Source organism: Leguminivora glycinivorella, chromosome 8 (assembly GCF_023078275.1).
Source record: "Leguminivora glycinivorella isolate SPB_JAAS2020 chromosome 8, LegGlyc_1.1, whole genome shotgun sequence".
Classification (NCBI taxonomy): domain Eukaryota; kingdom Metazoa; phylum Arthropoda; class Insecta; order Lepidoptera; family Tortricidae; genus Leguminivora; species Leguminivora glycinivorella.
Genome location: NC_062978.1, coordinates 20,468,634 through 20,486,932, shown reverse-complemented (window position 1 = coordinate 20,486,932; position 18,299 = coordinate 20,468,634). Strand labels below are relative to the sequence as shown.

Below are 18,299 nucleotides of genomic sequence, written 5' to 3'. Positions count from 1 at the left end.
TTAGCCATGTTTCATGAAAATCGGTCTACTATGTCGCGGTCGGGGGTTTATTCAAATTTTAATTTTGTGGTTAGGTTATTTACGGAACGTAATCAAACATAGTTATTTAACTTATCCATGCCCTTAATTTAATGAATAATTAAAAATTTTGACTTTATAAACTTTCTAACAAAAATGTTATTGTCAGCAATGTACATACAGCACACACGCTTGTCAAGTGAGGGCAATGACAGCTCATAAGTATGAGCGATGTGAGTAATGACAGTTAAGAAGTGCACGCGTTACATTGAATGTTGGAATTTCGGAAAATTATTTTTTCAATTAATTTAATTAACTATGATTTGCTGATATGCGCAAACGATTGCTAATTGACTGTATTATTATTGGTTTTTAATAAATGCCCGGGTGGTGGTAACACACTGTATAATAACACGGTGTGACAGAGAAAGCGCGCCATCGCATCATCGCGCCGTCCCTGTCATACCATGCTATACTCGTAATAGTACATTACGATACAAGTGCATAAAAAAGGAAGTTCGAAACGAGTGGCGATAAATTAAAACACGACCGAAGGGAGTGTTTTAAATCGACACGAGTAACGAATTTCCTTTTCGCACGTGTATCGTACGACGTTTTTCAGTAGAGATGAGCCCGAAGTTTCGACTTGGCATATAATGAACCACTTCTCGCACTAGTGCGTAAAAAAAAACCATCTGTACTGAAATAATATTTTCAGAACTTCCTTTTTTACGCACTTGTATCGTAATGTACTATTATAACAACCAGTGTGGTGGGTCCACCGCAAGTCTCAAAATGGCCCTTAAGGTACATTGATTGCAATATAATTATCATAAAGTTTTTTTACGACTCCAAAGGCTTTCTTGACTCTTCAATAATCACAAAATTAAAATTTTGAAAAAACCCCCGACCGCGGCATAGTAGACCGATTTTCATGAAACATTTCAAACGAGATGGCGCGCATTTCGCCACAAAAACTCAAATAGTGTATTTTCTATTCGTTTTAGCCTTGACCTGTGTCGCCATCTAGTGTTTGCAATAAATAGTACTTACATCGACTGAAAGAATTCTGTCTTAACAGTACAACTACTGCACACGAGATGGCGCGCGAAGAAAAACGCATGAAAACTCGAAAATTCGCGTTTTCCGGGACCTAAGGATAAGTTAGACCGATTTTTCACCCCCAAAAACCCCCACATAACAAATTTCTGCGAAATCGTTAGAGCGGTTTCCGAGATCGTCAGTGTAAATAAATATATATATAAATAAATAAATAAATAAATAAATATACAAGAATTGCTCGTTTAAAAATATAAGATTATTTTGAATAATTTATGTTTAGTAAATTGATGGATCTGATTTAGTTTCATGTTTTACATCAGTTAGTACTTATACTATTTATTATCCCGGTGTACATCATTAGGTATGCGAGTACTGCGTTTGCCCTCAATATGGACGCAATTCATTTTCGCTGACAGACTCGACAACCTTAAGCAGAAAAGGCTCCGTTCCAGAGCTGCCCCTCCTCTTGACTCGCGTTTCACCTGTGACAGATGTGGTAAAAGGTGTCAGTCAGGCTGCCATCGGACTACTAAGCCACCAAAGACGATGTACCGGCGCCACACAATAAAATCATTGCAATAATCATCTGCTAAGATGTCGTGGCCAATGATGATGATCCCGGTGTTGGCGTGATGAAAACTTTGTGCAACACTCGGTGATAAAATTTGTTCAGCCTTCATGCCTTGAAACTGTCGCACGCTCAAAATTCAAGTTTTTGAATTGGAATCTTTCGCTTTCTCGGGTGTCAATCAAGAACTTTGCCCCTTTGTAAAACAACTACCTATTTCTTGTTACAGTGAATATCAGACTCGGTCGACAATCACATTGGCACGAGAGGACCAGTTGGAAAGAGACAACAAATATGACCCATTTGAACACAGAAACGTCACTCACCCTACTTCGTAAGTATTATTAGTCCCAGAGCTGTAAGAACCTCTTTTTGACACATGACAGTGTCCACAATACGTAAGCTCGCGCAACGAAATGTTAAATAAAATCCTGTAATATTTAAAAATAAAATTAAGTACTTAAAAACAATATTTCGCTTACTTTAAACATAATCTAATACATGTTACGTTTTTGCGGATCTTCGTTAGTGAGTATTTTATGGTGTTCGATAGTGAGGGATTCTCTTGATTTTTTATTAGTACCTACAGAAAGACTAGAGTGCGCTTGGAATGAAGATCGCGGGTTTGTGGCGGGTTTCAAACCCCGAGCTGTGTCTTAGTGCGTTTTCACATTATCCGATCCGATGTCGGATGTAGGACCAATATCCTATACATTACAAGCGCCATCTTGGATTTTTTCCATTGAAATCTTTCCGACATCCGATATCGGATCGGATAATGTGAAAACGGACTTAGAGCGGTATCAACCCCATCAACCACAGTTAAAAACAGACAAGTCAAAATCACGCTGAAAATATCTATGGAAATTCTCATATAATAAATGTACATATTAGGTACCTAAAACAATTTAGCGATCGCTAAATTCAGTGTCGGACGGTTTTGTGCAACCGACCCTTAGTGACAGGTATGTCCCGGATTTGTAAGTTCACATTTTTGACACATTTGTTTTGAAGTATATTGCGATGTGGCTAAATGTATCGTTTGCCAAATCTAACGATTCATTTCGAATTGGTTGAATCGATTAGGCCCTATGTACAAGGAGGCGCTTAAATAAATATACGATTTCTATCAACTTACTGAAATGTCATTTGAATCGAAATGACAGACTCTGCCACAGCACTAGTTTAAAAATAAAAATGAATGATAAATGACATAATAAGTAAATCCTGCGTGATAAATTAATATCGTAAACTACTCACTAACAAAGATCCGCAAAAATGTAACACGTGTTAGATTATATTTAAAGTAAGCGAAATATTGTTTTTAAGTCCTTGAATTTTTTTAATATTATTACAGGATTTTATTTAAAATTTCATTAGGTCGCGCGGGTTTACGTTTTATGGATGCTTTCATGTGTCAAAAAGAGGAATTCACAGCTCAGGCACAATAAAATGGAAAGAACCCCCCTTTCGATTTATGAATTTTTGTTAAATCTAATGGTGTTTCTACTGACTAGGTTAAAATCGAGGTACCGCTCTCGACTGTTTCCTCTTCCGAAACTTAAACAATCGGAACGAAATTTGAGAGTCCGTTTAGTTTTTTTGGCTAATTGGCCGGTTTCGGAAAACATAAAAAAAGCAAAACGGTCCGGTAAAGATAAAAGTAATCTATGTTGAAAAAATCATTGCTCTAGCTTCAGAAACCAGTAAGGAAATCGTCGAGAGCGTTTGTATAGAGAATCGACCGCTCTTGTTGTGTCTTAAATCACGTGCCAAGTTTCCAAACTTCCTGTTTATGTTAATTTGAATAAGGGATAAACGATTTTCAGAACAAGGGCGTCTCCAATATGGTTGTCTATTGTTTGCCCGACAGTCATTTAACATAATATTCATTTGCCCGAATCTAACTTGCCTGAATTTCATTTGCCCGAATGATTTGTTTACCATAAAAATCATATGACATACTCGTTGTTTATCCGAATATTACCTTCCATAATCATACAATGCCATACTATTTGTTAGCCATATTATTAAGTGCAATAATATGGTTTCATAGAATATTCAAACGCCATAAGCAATTATTGCCATATTAATTGTTGCCCATATTATTACCTAACCTAACCTACTTTCTGATAGCAGTTTCATTTTCCAGGGGTCACAGTTCTAACCTAACCTAACCTACTTTTCCAGCAGTTTCATTCTCCAGGGGGTCACAGTTCTAACCTAACCTAACCTACTTTCTGATAGCAGTTTCATTTTCCAGGGGGTCACAGTTCTAACCTAACCTAACCTACTGTCTGATAGTATTTTCATTTTCCGGGGGGTCACAGTTCTAACCTAACCTACTTTTCAAGCAGTTTCCTTTTCCAGAGGTTCACAGTTCTAACCTAACCTAACCTAACCTACTTTCTGACAGCAGTTTCATTTTCCAGGGGGTCACAGTTCTAACCTAACCTAACCTACTTTCTGATGGCAGTTTCATTCTCTAGTCCTTCTAGTACCTATTATAGTAGTTTTCGATTCTGCCAAAGCACATTATGGAAATTGACTTTTCTGGACGCTAATTTGTATGACAAATGATGGTATGGAATGTGGTAATTACGGATTTCGATGATTCTGACAAATGACATTATGGAAACTGACTTTATGGGAAACAAAGTTTCTGGCACTAGATTAATATAGTAAACAATGATTATGGCATAAGATGTTATGAGAAACAATATTATGATTGTTGAATAGGATGGCAAATAAAATTATGGCAAATGAAATTCTGGCAAATGGGGGTATCCCCTCCAATATACTTACTATAATCTGAGGAATAAAAGCTTGCAAGGATATAATTATAAAATAGATCGAGTTATTTAGGATAACAAACAAGGACATAACCACAAAAATAAAATTTTGAAAAAACCCCCGACCGCGACATAGTGGGCCGATTTTCATAAAACATGGCTAAGAACACTCCCGACTAACTCAGCTTTCAGACTAAAAAAACTAGATCTAAATCGGTTCATCCGACAGACACAGACACAGGCAGACAGACAAACAGACAGACACGTCAAACTTATAACACCCCGTCGTTTTAGCGTCGGGGGTTAAAAACATAATGGTATTATAATACAAAGGTACGCTTTCTCGTGAATGTTACGATTTATTTGTGCTCGTAACTCTCGTAGTCTCGTAAGTCCCGACTTGTACAAAATAGTACAAGAACAAAATTATATTACGTTGTTAACACTTAGGGCTACTTGCACCACCCGCTTAACTCAAGGTTAGTGGGCTGTCAACTGTCGAATTCCATATAAAATTATGGTGAACCTCGGGTTAACTCTTCATTTTCGGTGGTGCAAATGACCCTAAGGGCCCAGGACCCAGCCCACTAAACTTACCTTCTAGTTAATAGCACCTTGAGTTAAGCGGTGGGTGCAAGAGGCCCTTAAGGTGGTTTTCCACCGGCAGGGCGTGAATGGGCAGAGCGGGGAGGGAATTGAAATCGCCCGGACCCTTTTCCACTAAAAATTGCTATTAATAGCCATAGCGAGCCTGTGTGCGTGCCTGCTCGTGCCTGCGCGTGCCTGCGCGTGCCTACCGTAGTTTGTAGGTTTCATAAGATACTCTATGTCCAAAGCAATACGGTAAATTTTTACACTAACAAATATCTAAATTCAAGTCTCGCACATTCTCTTCAATCCGCGCCTCGCCATGTCTCGTCGCGCTCTGCCGGTAGAATACCACCTTCGTGTTAATTTATACTCTAAATAGGAAGCAATACGGTTAATTTTTACACTAACAAATACAGTGGAAACTGTATAAGTGGAATCGCAAGGAACCACAAAATCACTCCTAATATTTATTAATGCAAGAGAAACCAGTATGGTTAAATTAATCAATATACCGATTGTACTTTAATGAAAAAATACGATTTTTTTTAATTTATCCCGAAGACATAAACACTTGGTTGTGTGCTTAGGCATTGCTTATCTAACAGCACGGCACCGCACCACAGCTAAAACCAAACTGAACGATGTGTAATTTCATAGAAAATATATAGTTAAAACACAAACCATAATGTTAACGAAACAAACTACCCTCCTTGTGGCGGCTTATTAAAAATACAAATTTTATAACGCCAAGCTTTTCCACTCATAGAGGTTTCGGAGACGACTCACAGTGCGATGAAACCCCGATCTAGGTGGACAAAAAGGGTCACGCTATTTCATTATCTGTGGTGGCTATAGCGATAGCCAACATCCTAGAAGGAATGATTCCAGTAATAGTTTTGTCCTACTACCCTCATAAAATTAATAAATAATGTCGAAGCGAACCGAAACACTGTCATCGATAGTGAAATCGTGCGTTTTACTGCTCTTCGCTTATCAATATTATAATAATTATCAATCAGATCGTGCTACTTCTAGTCATGGATCGTGAAGTAAATAGTAAGGACTACATTTTAAAATATTAATTGTTAAAAACGGATATTCCTTTGCCAATAAAAACCAACTTTAACGTAAAAAATTTCAATTTTTTTGCATGAGTTTCGTGTTTCATAGACAAGGAAAAGGATGCCCCCCCTTGCCCCCGGGCTGGATTTTTTTTTAATGATAGAGTTTTTAATGTTCTTTCGTTTGATGCATGATAGAAACTGCGATCTGATGCGAGTCTTTGACTTTTTTTTAGAAATCGAACTATCCGTACCTAGGAGGGAGTTTTATGTTAGAGAATGGTTAAAACACGCTAAAAAGGATAAAAATAACCGTCTTTTCGATTATTTTTCAATTAAATTTGTTTTGAGCAGAGTCACGCCAGGTTCACTAAGAAATTTCAAGGGAAATATAGCTCGTATTTCTGGGAAATTATTAGAAAAGTGGGTTGCTTGCGGGAGAAAACAAGAAGTATTCGAAGCACTACCATTAGGTGTTGGATGGCTAACTAGTGAAGAGCTTAAGTTTAAAATTCAATATTATATACAACCTTCTACGTCTTCATTTGGATGTGATCCTCCCCAGACTTCTGGACCTCAAACAGAGAGAGATCTACATGCCCAAGTATTCTTTCCGGAAGTTTACCTTCGAAAAAAATCAAGTTATGTGAACAACAATCTTCGCCACTAACGTCTAAAGCTGAGAAGAGTGATATGATAAGGCTACACAAGTTGAGAACAATAATATTTTGGATTGTGCTATTTATAGTAGGAATCGACGAGACCCTTCGGATGTTCGAGGTCAAACGTGTTTTTTGAAATTGAATTCAACCAGAAGAACAACCGGACCCCAGGAATATTGAGTTCTCAAAATTGGTTGCATTTTAAATTAGATCGTATACCAATTGAAAAACGTACCATGACGTACTCCACAATTTTGGACTTAATTAGAAAAGTACGAAATGAAGACAGTTTACGTGACGTTAATTTGCCTAGTTTTAGCGTTTAGGTACCTAATAAACCGCATAAATTATTAGTGTTGTTTTATTTACTTCATAGTGCTGTGAAAAATAATATGAATATAAAATGTGTGTCAAAAACTACATTTGTACTGCCTAAAACAATGACCAATATAAATTGGCCTTCACGCGTGTAGTAATTCTTAGTACCAATAGGTCATCTTATACTGGTATTTAATTTTAATGTGAATTTGTAATTTCTTTCATTTCATTTCTATTTTGACATCATAATATGACTTACTAGAGTCGGTTTTGAGGCTTAGAGGGCTTTCGTGTTAAAAATAGTGAAATCGCAACCGAGCGCTTGATCATACCGTGTGTGGTATCAAATTAAAGGGCTTTGCGAGTAGTTTATAAATATATATCACATTATAGGAGTTTTTCTACTTGGTCTAACAAAATATGAGAAAATGTCCAAAAGTGGTAATAATTGTACCGGTGAAGGCTCGTTTTCAAAAAATTGGCAAAAATCAATAATAGCAATTTATAATCACTAAGGCATAACAGCAATTTAAGTAAACGTTACAGATTAATTTAGTACAAAACTTACTTCGATGTGATGTAGATTTTCAAAGAAATTGTCACTTAATTTTAGGTAATTTCTGAAAAAATTGAATTCGCCTTAGGCTAGTTTACTCTTTTTCAAAAACTTAAAATAAAAATCTAGTCTGAAATGATTGTGGTACAGGATATACGAATTATAAATTTACCCGTTTTAATATTCAAAATTGTCCAAATTTTACAAATAAGATCGACTGATTCAGCTCTATACGTGCGTTTTTCTAAACGTGCATTAGAGAAAAATTCATAATTAATTTAGTGAGTTAGTTTTCAAAAATCCAGTCTTATAAAAATCAAGATAATAAGATGCTCTAACTGGAACTTGAATTAAATAAATCTATTGGATAACGGAAAGTGTAGTATTTTACCGACTAAAACTATCAATTTTACATTCTTTTGACGTTTTTTTTGAAAGCAGCCTTAAATAATATTGTCCTCCTAGATCGGGGTTTCATCGCACTGTGCGACTGCTTCCAGTTGCAGAGGTAAAAATAAGAAATTTACGAAAAAATGGATTCCGCTTATAGAGGTCCCAAAATTCCACTTATAGAGGTAATTCGTTGCTAAGGGACTGGGACCGAGAACTTAGGTCCACTTAAAGAGGTTTTCCACTTACCCAGGTTCCACTTATCCAGTTTCCACTGTATTTCAATCCACGTCTCGCACATCCACATTCCACATCAATCCACTCCTCTCCACGCTAAGCCACTTTTCGTCTCGCCCTGCCGGTGGAAAACTACCATCAGAGTTAATTTATACTTTTAAGTCGGAAGCAATGCAGTTCATTTTTACACTAACAAATATCTCAGTTAAAGTCCCGCACTTACAAGTCAATCTTTACTATTTCCACCAAAGATGCGCTGGGCGAGAATTGAAAATTCGCCATACAAATTTCTATTCCCTCTCCGCTCTGCCCATTCACGCCCTGCCGGTGGAAAACCACCTTAATAGATATAAAAGTAAGTTCCAATTTTAAAATCAGAAAAATAGGCCAGGGTTTTACGAGGATAATGTATATATTTTCTTTATAATTATGAGTTCTTATATGTGACTGGCCTAGCCAAACTTGGTGTTTCACACTCTTTTATATTCATGGCAGTAGAGTTTTCTAGTCGTATTAAGGCTTAGGTTTACGATTTTACTACTATTTTATCAAGGTAGTCATAAAAAATAAGCTTCAACATTTCGTCGGGTTTATACCCTTGCTAGGCGACCTAGGCAGGCCTACGTCACTCGCTCGCGGTCGCGCGTTAAGTACCTACCCTTCAGCAGTTGCCTCGAGGTAACAAGTGGACGAGGGGCGCCACGCGCCCGCCTTTGTTGTCTCGTGGCACGTACCTACTATTCTTCTGAGTTTTACGTAGGAACTTTATTATTAGGGTTCCGTACCAAAAAGGTACAACAGGAACCCTTATGGTGCGACTCTGTCCGTCTGTCTGTCCGTCTGTCACATTGTTAAATATCTCGAGAACTACTTATGCTATCGATATGAAATTTGGAATAGTTATAAACATTGTGAACCTCTACAAGTTGAAAGATTTTTTTTTTAATTAATTAATATAAATGATAGAAAATGGCCAAAATGAAAGGGGGTCAAACTGAAAATTTCAAGTAACTAGGTCAAGTGGGGTATCGTTAGAAAGAGCTCAAATTGTACATATCAAAACTATTTTTCATAATTTTTTGGTTGTGGAAAAAAAATGTTTTTTGAAGGAAAATGTAAAAAAAAATACCGTTCCCCCCCCCTTATCTCCGAAGTTTACCAACATAAATTTATGAAATTTTCACCAAACATGGCTATTATAATGAATATTACAGGAAAAATAAAATCGTACACGTATCTTGAAAACTTTTTTTTTATTTATAAAAAACCTTTCAGATTTACATTTTCAATTTCAACACCCTTGCGGGTGTTTATTGTACCTGTATTTTTTAACAAAATAACAATGAAATTACCTGCTTTCAAATAGAGGCAAAATGGTTAAAATCGGTTCACGCAATAAACAATTATTCCATTAAATCATCTTCCATAAATCTTAAATAAAGCGAAGGTATCTATTTGTCGTTTTGCGGACAAGTGAAGTTCCTATGTGTCGTTTTGCCGACAAGTGACAAAAATCTGTTATGTTAGTAACTTATCAATAGTCTATGCCCTACATAGGTCTTAAAAGTCATTCTTATTAGGTTTTGACGACCAGTCTGGCTCAGTCAGTAGTGACCCTGCCTGCTAAGCCGCGGTCTTGGGTTCGAATCCCGGTAAGGGCATTTATTTGTGTGATGAGCATTGATATTTGTTCCTGAGTCATGGATATTTCTATGTATTAAGTATATATTTATCTATTTAAGTATATATATCGTCGCTTAGCACCCATAGTACAAGCTTTGCTTAGTTTGGGGCTAAGTTGATCTGTGTAAGGTGTCCCAAATTTTTTTTTTTCGTAGGTACACTTACTTCCCGGCCTCTGAAGTAATGTATTATTTTACAGAACAGTTGGCGCCTTCTTCCATCTCCTGAAGTCGTCGCTTGGCTCAGGGCTCCTTGCGATGCCGGCGGCCTTTAAACACATCGGGGTCATTCCGGGCGTTATCGGCACGGCATTAGTCGCGCTCATCGCTACACACTGCGTACACATATTAGTAAGCAAATATTTTATATGAAACGGTATTTTTGGTCCCTGACACAATTTAATGCCCTTAATGGGGTTAAAATTAGCTTAAGATGATACAGGAGGGGTCAATTCTTCATACAAACTCTCTCGACTATTTCCTCCCTGGTTGTTGAAGATAGAGCAATGATTTTTAAAACACAGATTATTATTATTATTATCTGTGTCGGACCGTTTTGATTTCTTTGATATTCTTATTTTTAAGACGCTAGAGCCCATCAAAAATTTCCAAAAACGGCGTTATTGATTATGGCGTAAAAAGGTGTGGTATTCAAAATTGGTGACAATTAGCCAAAAAAACTAAACGGTCCGACACAGATTATTACATTGTTATTCAGATTCTCAAATTTCGTTACGATTGATTAAGTTTTGAAGGAGGAAACAGTCGAGAGCGGAACCTCGATTTTTAAAGATTTTTTCGCAATATCTTTTAACTGAGTTGTTCTTAATGGACAATTTTTTTCGATAAATCTAGTTCATAACACTAGTATATTAAACTAGAATTTCCAAATTGAAAAGGGAGTTCCTTTCCATTTTAGCATTTTCGCTCCTGTAGCGTCTTAAAATAACAGTTACTATTGGCTACGTGCATGACAATTACGCCCACTACCATGTGAACTTGAAGTGGAAAATGTCAAAAAATGACATGTAAACAAACATACATTTTAACGATTTTTCGTTAATTTTAAATAAATCGAATAACAAGAGATACTATTTCAAGTGTAATTTAGGTAGATAGATTATAAATACATGGATATAATAATAAAAATTAGTTTCCAAAGCATTACTCACGGTAGAGGTATTATAAACTTCCAACCCCAGACCACAGAAAGAGGCAATAAATTGGTTCTGGCAGGGCATATAAGGAATCTTGAAGAACATAGGAGTACTGATTTAAACTTTCACGATTATTACACATAATTATTTTTAAAAACCGGGACTTAATCGCGTATAACTACATATTAAACTGACCTCCAACGTTTCAAGGACGGCGTTGTCCCCGTGGTCTCGAAGAAGACTGGCTTGAAAAGACATCAACACCTTCTGACAGCCGCGCGAGTTTTTCGAACTACCCGCACTTGGTTTTGATTATCAACTTGAACTGTTTGCGCACTAGGGGCTGTGAAAAATCGTCAGGTAAACAAGTCTGCCGTGGCTGAACATTTGTTAGAGTCAGGGCCAAACCACTGGATCGAACTACATGACCCTAAAGTCCTTTCCACGGAACGCCATTTCTACAGTATAAAAGTGCGTGAAGCCATTGAAATCAAAAAACATCGCAATTTCAATCGGGACGAAGGTTTTAGGACCTCATCCACATGGAATCCTGTCATTAATAAGTGTAAGCCGAAAATAATATCGACAGTCGTTAAATCGAATATCGTCAGTGTTGTATGTCGACAGAGTAACATCCCTAGTGCGCAAACAGTTCAAGTTGATAATCAAAACCAAGTGCGGGTAGTTCGAAAAACTCGCGCGGCTGTCAGAAGGTGTTGATGTCTTTTCAAGCCAGTCTTCTCCGAGACCACGGGGACAACGCCGTCCTTGAAACGTTGGAGGTCAGTTTAATATGTAGTTATACGCGATTAAGTCCCGGTTTTTAAAAATAATTAAACATAGGAGTAATGGTAGAAGTTCTACGAGCGAGTGATATGGTATTCGCTAAACCTCCGTCCCGTTAATGCCATATAAAACAAATCTAAACGTAAGTACCTAGTCACATCCGCGGCCGCAGAAATATCCGACACGGGCCTATTCCCAGGCTAAGCCTGAATCTTTAAGCATAATTTTTTACGGTAGGAAAAATACTAACAGCGTATTGAACAATATTAGGTAAAGACGACTATTTATGCCATTATTTTTACAATTAACAACGAAACAACATTGGTGCCCCATATCAAACATTACACATTATATTATATTTTATGAGTTTTGATAGATGACAAACCACAATCAGTGTCAATTTTGACCACCGCAAACACTGCGATCGCTTTGCTTACCCCCTCCATGCCGTGATAAAAGATACATATAACGTCAGACCGTCCTTTTCACACTAAATAAGTGCGCTAGGAACGCACTGATGCGATATATCGAACTAGTAGTTAAGTGTGCTACGCCCGCAAACCACTATCTGCCAGGCAATGCCTGTTGTCCAAATAAGACAAAAAGTATAATATTGAGCTGTTTTCTTTCCATCAATAATCCTCCTCCACTCAAGATTCTGGCTCAGACCTTTGTAAAAAATCGGTAGAACAAACAAAAGAACACAACATCTCTTTTGAGACCGTAATATATATCATCAACATTTTTACTTTTCTTAAGACGACGAATTTTTGTGGTAGAGGGATTTCGATTTATCTCTGTCATTACAAAAGCTTGTCAAAGTATTGGCAGGGTGCAAAGCGGGTGGAGGGGGTAGCTAAAACGATCACAGCGCTCACTGCGGCAAAAATTGACATCTTAGTCGCTGACTTACGCTGTCAAATCAAATCCATATTGCAGTAAACATTTTCATATCGTTTTTGAGATAAATTTAATATGGGCCTAGTAAAATTTGTTATGGCGAATTGTAATAACTGCAAGAAAAATAGCGACTAAATTCTAGCTATTTCCAAGACCGTGGTGGAAACGAAACCACCGTTTAAGTGCCCATATAACCATAATCGGTCGTCGTTCCTACGCAAATCGTCCTATTTTGTGTACACACACACAGGTCTTCGGGTCTCAATGCTTAGTCGCAGTACGGTCGACGTTTAGTCGCGACCTAAATGGGGACGATTGGTAACAGGCACAAATGGTCACAGAAGTGACAGAAGTGTGCATTACGCGTGCACACATTGTTACCGTTTGGCGACTACTTTCCCAAAATCATTCGTTCATTTCATTCTTTTCAAATGGCGACTGTCAGAGACGTCAAAGTAAAAAAGAAATAAAATCATTTGACATTAAAATGTAATGGCGTAAGAATTTGTTAAAGATAAATATTGTTTACATTTGTAATATAATGTGTAAAAATAATGCCCAGAAAACCAATAAAGTTGTTAAAATATGGATTAAGACTGGGTAATATTCTATGTAAAAAACAGTCGACAAACGGTCACCAAACGGTCAACAAACGGTCGCAAAATGGTCGTAGCGTACACGCGTGACCGAAAGCAGTGAATATTTATTGGATTTACAAAATGGCTTCTTGTATTCATTTTTTCCAGGTATCCTCAAACTTTATAAACAATTAAATATGCCGTCGTACTCAGTTGTCCTCACAGAAGAAGATTAAAAAAAATTGTAACGTGCGTACCGAGCTGCTGGGTTGTAAAGGATCGGGGATCATATTATTATGGTCTTCTATAGAGCAACTAGTATTTTGCGGCATTTCACAATTGACACTTGTTGAACTAGTCGTCATTAATATTACTATCAACATTAATTTCAGCGATCTGAACTTCTTTTGTCAAGATTTTTGTAGAGATAAGTGTCCACAAATTTGTAATGTTACAGAGACATAAATAAAACGTACAAAATACTTGTAGATACAAGTGCGGAAAAGAGGAAAATCGATACGTGTAGCGATAAATTAATACACGAACGAAGGGAGTGTTTTAAATCGACACGAGTTGCGAATGTCCTTTTCGCACGTGTATCGTACGACGATTTTTAATACCTAAATCTAAGCTAAGAGTTTCGACCAGACAAGAAATGAATCATTGCTCGCACTACTGCGTTAAAAAAAAAGCAGCACCAGTACTGAAAAAAACTATAAAAAAATGATTCAAAGCAACCAGTCCACAACTTCACAAGACAGTTTGAGAAACCTTCGTATTTCAGATTGTCATTTGCGGATACAGTGGTTTAGGAGCAGTTCGGTAATCAGACCTACATATGTGTGTACAAATTCTGTCAATGTCACTGTCAGAAACCATTCTGACAGTGACAATGACAGCCACAAATTCGTCCACATGTTGTTACCGTTATGTGTGCATACGTCGACTAATAAAGTGTCGTTAAAAATCGTTCTGACAGTGACATTGACAGCCACAGATTAGTACACATTTTGTTACCTTAACAAGTGCACACGGCGACTACATTTTGTTACTGTATCAATACGGTCGCATTGTTTGCACGACATTACCACGCGTTATGTCACATTTGACAGTTAGTTACTGATTTGAAGATTTTACGACCGAAATGGTTGTATGGGTGAATAGTTGCCGTAAGAAGAAAAATGTCGTCCAATCTCTGAAGTTTTACTTAAAGTGCGTAATCATTTGATACACGTATTGAATTCAATTTACGGTGAATTTATAGTGCAAATTTAATTGGAGGTAGAAAAGCCGACGTGGAAGCCAATCCCAGTCATGTCCCAAAATCATTTTATTTGTTTACTCATGTCTGCTCCTGTGTACAAATCGAAACGGATTGACGAAAATGCGTAAATATCGAGGTTTCAATGGGACGAAGGAAAACGAGAACAATAGAAGCCGAAGCAGCCCATCCACTGAAGGCTTATCACATTTTAAATTAAAATTTTAAATAAAAATTTTCAAAATTATAAGTGACATAAATAATATCTATTGATTTTAATTAATACAAATTTATATTTTAAAATGATAATGTTAATTCAAATTTTAATTTAGTATTTTTGTGATTTCAATTTTATATTTATTTATTATCTGTCATATAGAATAAGCCTTACCACGATCTTTTTAAAAACGATTCAAACGCAGAGCAGTTCAGTTTAGGTGCCTAAACTGAGCGTCTCAATTTGCTACCATGACCTCCAATGTTCAGAGTCGAAACTGAACCGCGTACAAGTGAATGAAAGACCGATATTGTCTCTGGTCCGCAACTGAATCGTTTTGACAAGAAAAGGATGACGCTATAGGAATCGTATAAATCTATCTCGTATTCTCCTTGTGACGTTTGATCGTTCGAAAACCAGGAACGATTACTAATTTTTAATTTTATTTTATTCTTAAAACTGGAAAAAGAAACATTTAAAATATTTAAATGTAAAATTCACAATAATTACAATGATTTTGTGTAAAATATCGTGTCTTTTTGAACAAAACTATAAATAAATGATAAATATATATATAATGACAGTTCGTTAAAGCTTATGTTTAGAACATCGCGCCCTTGACTAGTAGGTAATTAATAATAAAGTTTTTATTTATGTATTTGAAGTGCTGTGCTCGGCTATAGAACTCGCAGTGTTTGGATGATATTTTAACAAATACGTAAGTCATTAGTATTTGTAGGTAGCTCACTCGTGTCTAAATTTAATGTATATCGCTAAGTTATGCTAGACCTAGTTGATTCCTTAGCCATCCTAGGCATAGTTTGTCGCAAGTGTTAACATGACTCCTTGCATATCGACTAAAAAAGGATCAGACTTTTTCTCGCTCTTTTTGATTTGCGTTTTTGCGAAAGTTGCGAGATCATAGGGCACTCTAAAAATGTAAAAACGTGTAGTTAGTTGGAATAGTTGGTCCGTAAATATTACTAAACAAAATCATAAAACTTTATATTTTATTATCGAATCGGTAAGGATCGAAAAACCAAAATAATAAATTAATCAGGTGATGAAACTAGCTTTAGTTATATTTTCCATCTCCTACTCCTTATAAAAACACAAAACTATTTAGTATCGCTAGTGTTACAACAAAGCGATTCAGAATAATGCGGTAAGTGAGTAACTTTTTATGAATCGCTAAATTTGACATTCCTGCGATTCAGTTTAGGCTCAAGTGGCATGTCATGGTACGAAATACACTTGAGATGAGTGAATGAAACGGCTGGGACGCTTATCGCTCGCTCGGTCGAAATTTGATCGCAATAACAACGTCGTGGTAGGGAAATAGGTCCGACGCAGTTCAGGCCCCTATTTTAGGTCATAGCTAAACTGAATCATGATAGCGTTAAGAGATCAACTGGTAAGTGCCCATATGTGTATAATACCAAGCTACGTGACACGTTTAGGGGGGGGGGGGAGGGGGTCGTCAAAATACTACGCTTGGTCACAGAGGGGGAGGGTCTAACTTCTTGTCACGTAACCTGTGGAATATTGGCCCAGCCGTGGTCAGCAGAGGAACGTTTATATAGGCTGGTGATGATGATGAAGGTGATGAGATGAAAATCATTATTTAAAGGTCGGAAAAAAAGATGATAAACACGCGTCATTAAACAAATACACTCAGCGTCAAAAAAATCGCACCTCGCCCAAAATTCGTTTCAAGAAAATACAGCTCTCTCATCTTATTGACTGTAACCTATCAATATTGGTATCATTTTAAAGTACAATGAAAGCCCTTTAAGAAAAAGGTGTACAACTTTCTTAAAAACAATAATCGCGAATCTACGATGGTTTTAAAAAACCGGCCAAGTGCGAGTCGGACTCGCCCACCGAGGGTTCCGTACAAACTTTCAATGGTTAAAATAATCATACACTCATACTCATATTCATTTATTCATTCAACGCCATTTTACACGTCAAGATTTGATTTAAAAAAATAATATTCATACAACAATAATACTTAGAGAATAAATAGACAGAAAATTGAAATTACAAAAAGTTAGGCAATATTCACATAAAAAATGCACAAAAATATTTTTCTAATTAGGTAATAAAAAAATTGTCATAAGTGTAGAACGGGTGCTCGACCAGCCAATTTTTTAAGCGATAGGTACTTAAAGTTCGACACACTTAGGCGCTTCAACCACATATTGCGGCAATTTATTATAGACGGCAGGGTCCATCACATGTGTTAATTTGACCGTAAATTGGATTTCGCCAATTTACGGTCGATACCTACTAACTTTCCGGCATTTCGAATGTTGTACTTGGAACACATGTTGTTAGTTTTGTCACAGAATATATGTATAATAGTACAAGTACAGAAGGCTCACTCCTTTGATGTTCACAAAATGACGCCATTCTAAATTCTTACCTACATTAACAAACGGACCGCACGCGAGCAGCCAACATTGAATTTTTCCCCTCACTAGCTCGGAAACACGTGTTTTGTCCTTTAATACCAGCGGGTAAAAACGCATTTTATCCACTAGTGCTTTAAAATTGATAAAAGTAGGTGAATCTAGTAATAAAGATCATTTACCACCTGTGGAACTACTGGAAGCAGTGATAAAAGAAAATCTTGCAGTACAAAAGGCGGACTTATGCTTTAAGGCATTCTGTACTATGTTGATCTTTCTTTTATGCGGGGGCTTCGCCCCCCGAGCCCTCCTTTATATGCTCTTAAGGGTCTCAAGAAAACCCTATCCCAACTTATTTTAAATACTACGTTGATCTTTCTTTTATGCGGGGGGCTTCGCCCCCGAGCCCCCCCCCTTTATTTACTCTAAACGGTCACAAGAAAACCCTAACCCAACTTATTTTAAATACTACGTTGATCTTTTTTTTTGCGGGGGGCTTCGCCCCCCGAGCCCTCCCTTTATTTCCTCTGGAGGGTCACAAGAAAACCTTAACCCAACTTATTTTAAAAACTACGTTGATCTGTCTTTTTTGTGGGGGGCTTCGATCGCCCCTGAGCCCCCCTTTATTTGCACTTAAGGGTCTCAAGAAAACCCTATCCCAACTTATTTTAAATACTACTTTGATCTTTTTAGTAGTTCCAGTTCATATCTTCCGGCTCCATCATCAGACCTTGAAACCTAATCGTAGTCAAAGTTCATTACAAGACTTTTCTAAGAAACCCAAAAACTACTATGATACGATGTTCTATCATGTAGTTCCAGTTCATATCTTCCGGCGCCATCATCAGACCTTGAAACTTAATCGTAGTCAAAGTTCATTACAAGATTTTTCTAAGAAACGCAAAAACAGCTATGATACGATGTTACATCATGTAGTTCCAGTTCATATCTTCCGGCTTCATCATCAGACCTTGAAACCTTATCGTAGTCAAAGTTCATTTCAAGACTTTTCTAAGAAACCCAAAAACTGCTATGATACGATGTTTCAT

At 36.9% G+C, this 18,299-nt stretch overlaps 1 protein-coding gene across 1 annotated transcript in view; it reads left to right on the top strand.

Annotated features, from left to right (window-relative positions):
• The window catches only part of LOC125228972 (proton-coupled amino acid transporter-like protein CG1139), a 91,435-nt gene that overhangs the window by 20,559 nt on the left and 52,577 nt on the right, over positions 1–18,299 (top strand). The window contains exons 2-3 of the mRNA XM_048133718.1: positions 1,878–1,982; positions 10,138–10,288. Coding sequence (XP_047989675.1) covers positions 1,878–1,982; positions 10,138–10,288 — 256 coding nt within the window. The remainder of the gene's footprint in view (positions 1–1,877; positions 1,983–10,137; positions 10,289–18,299) is intronic.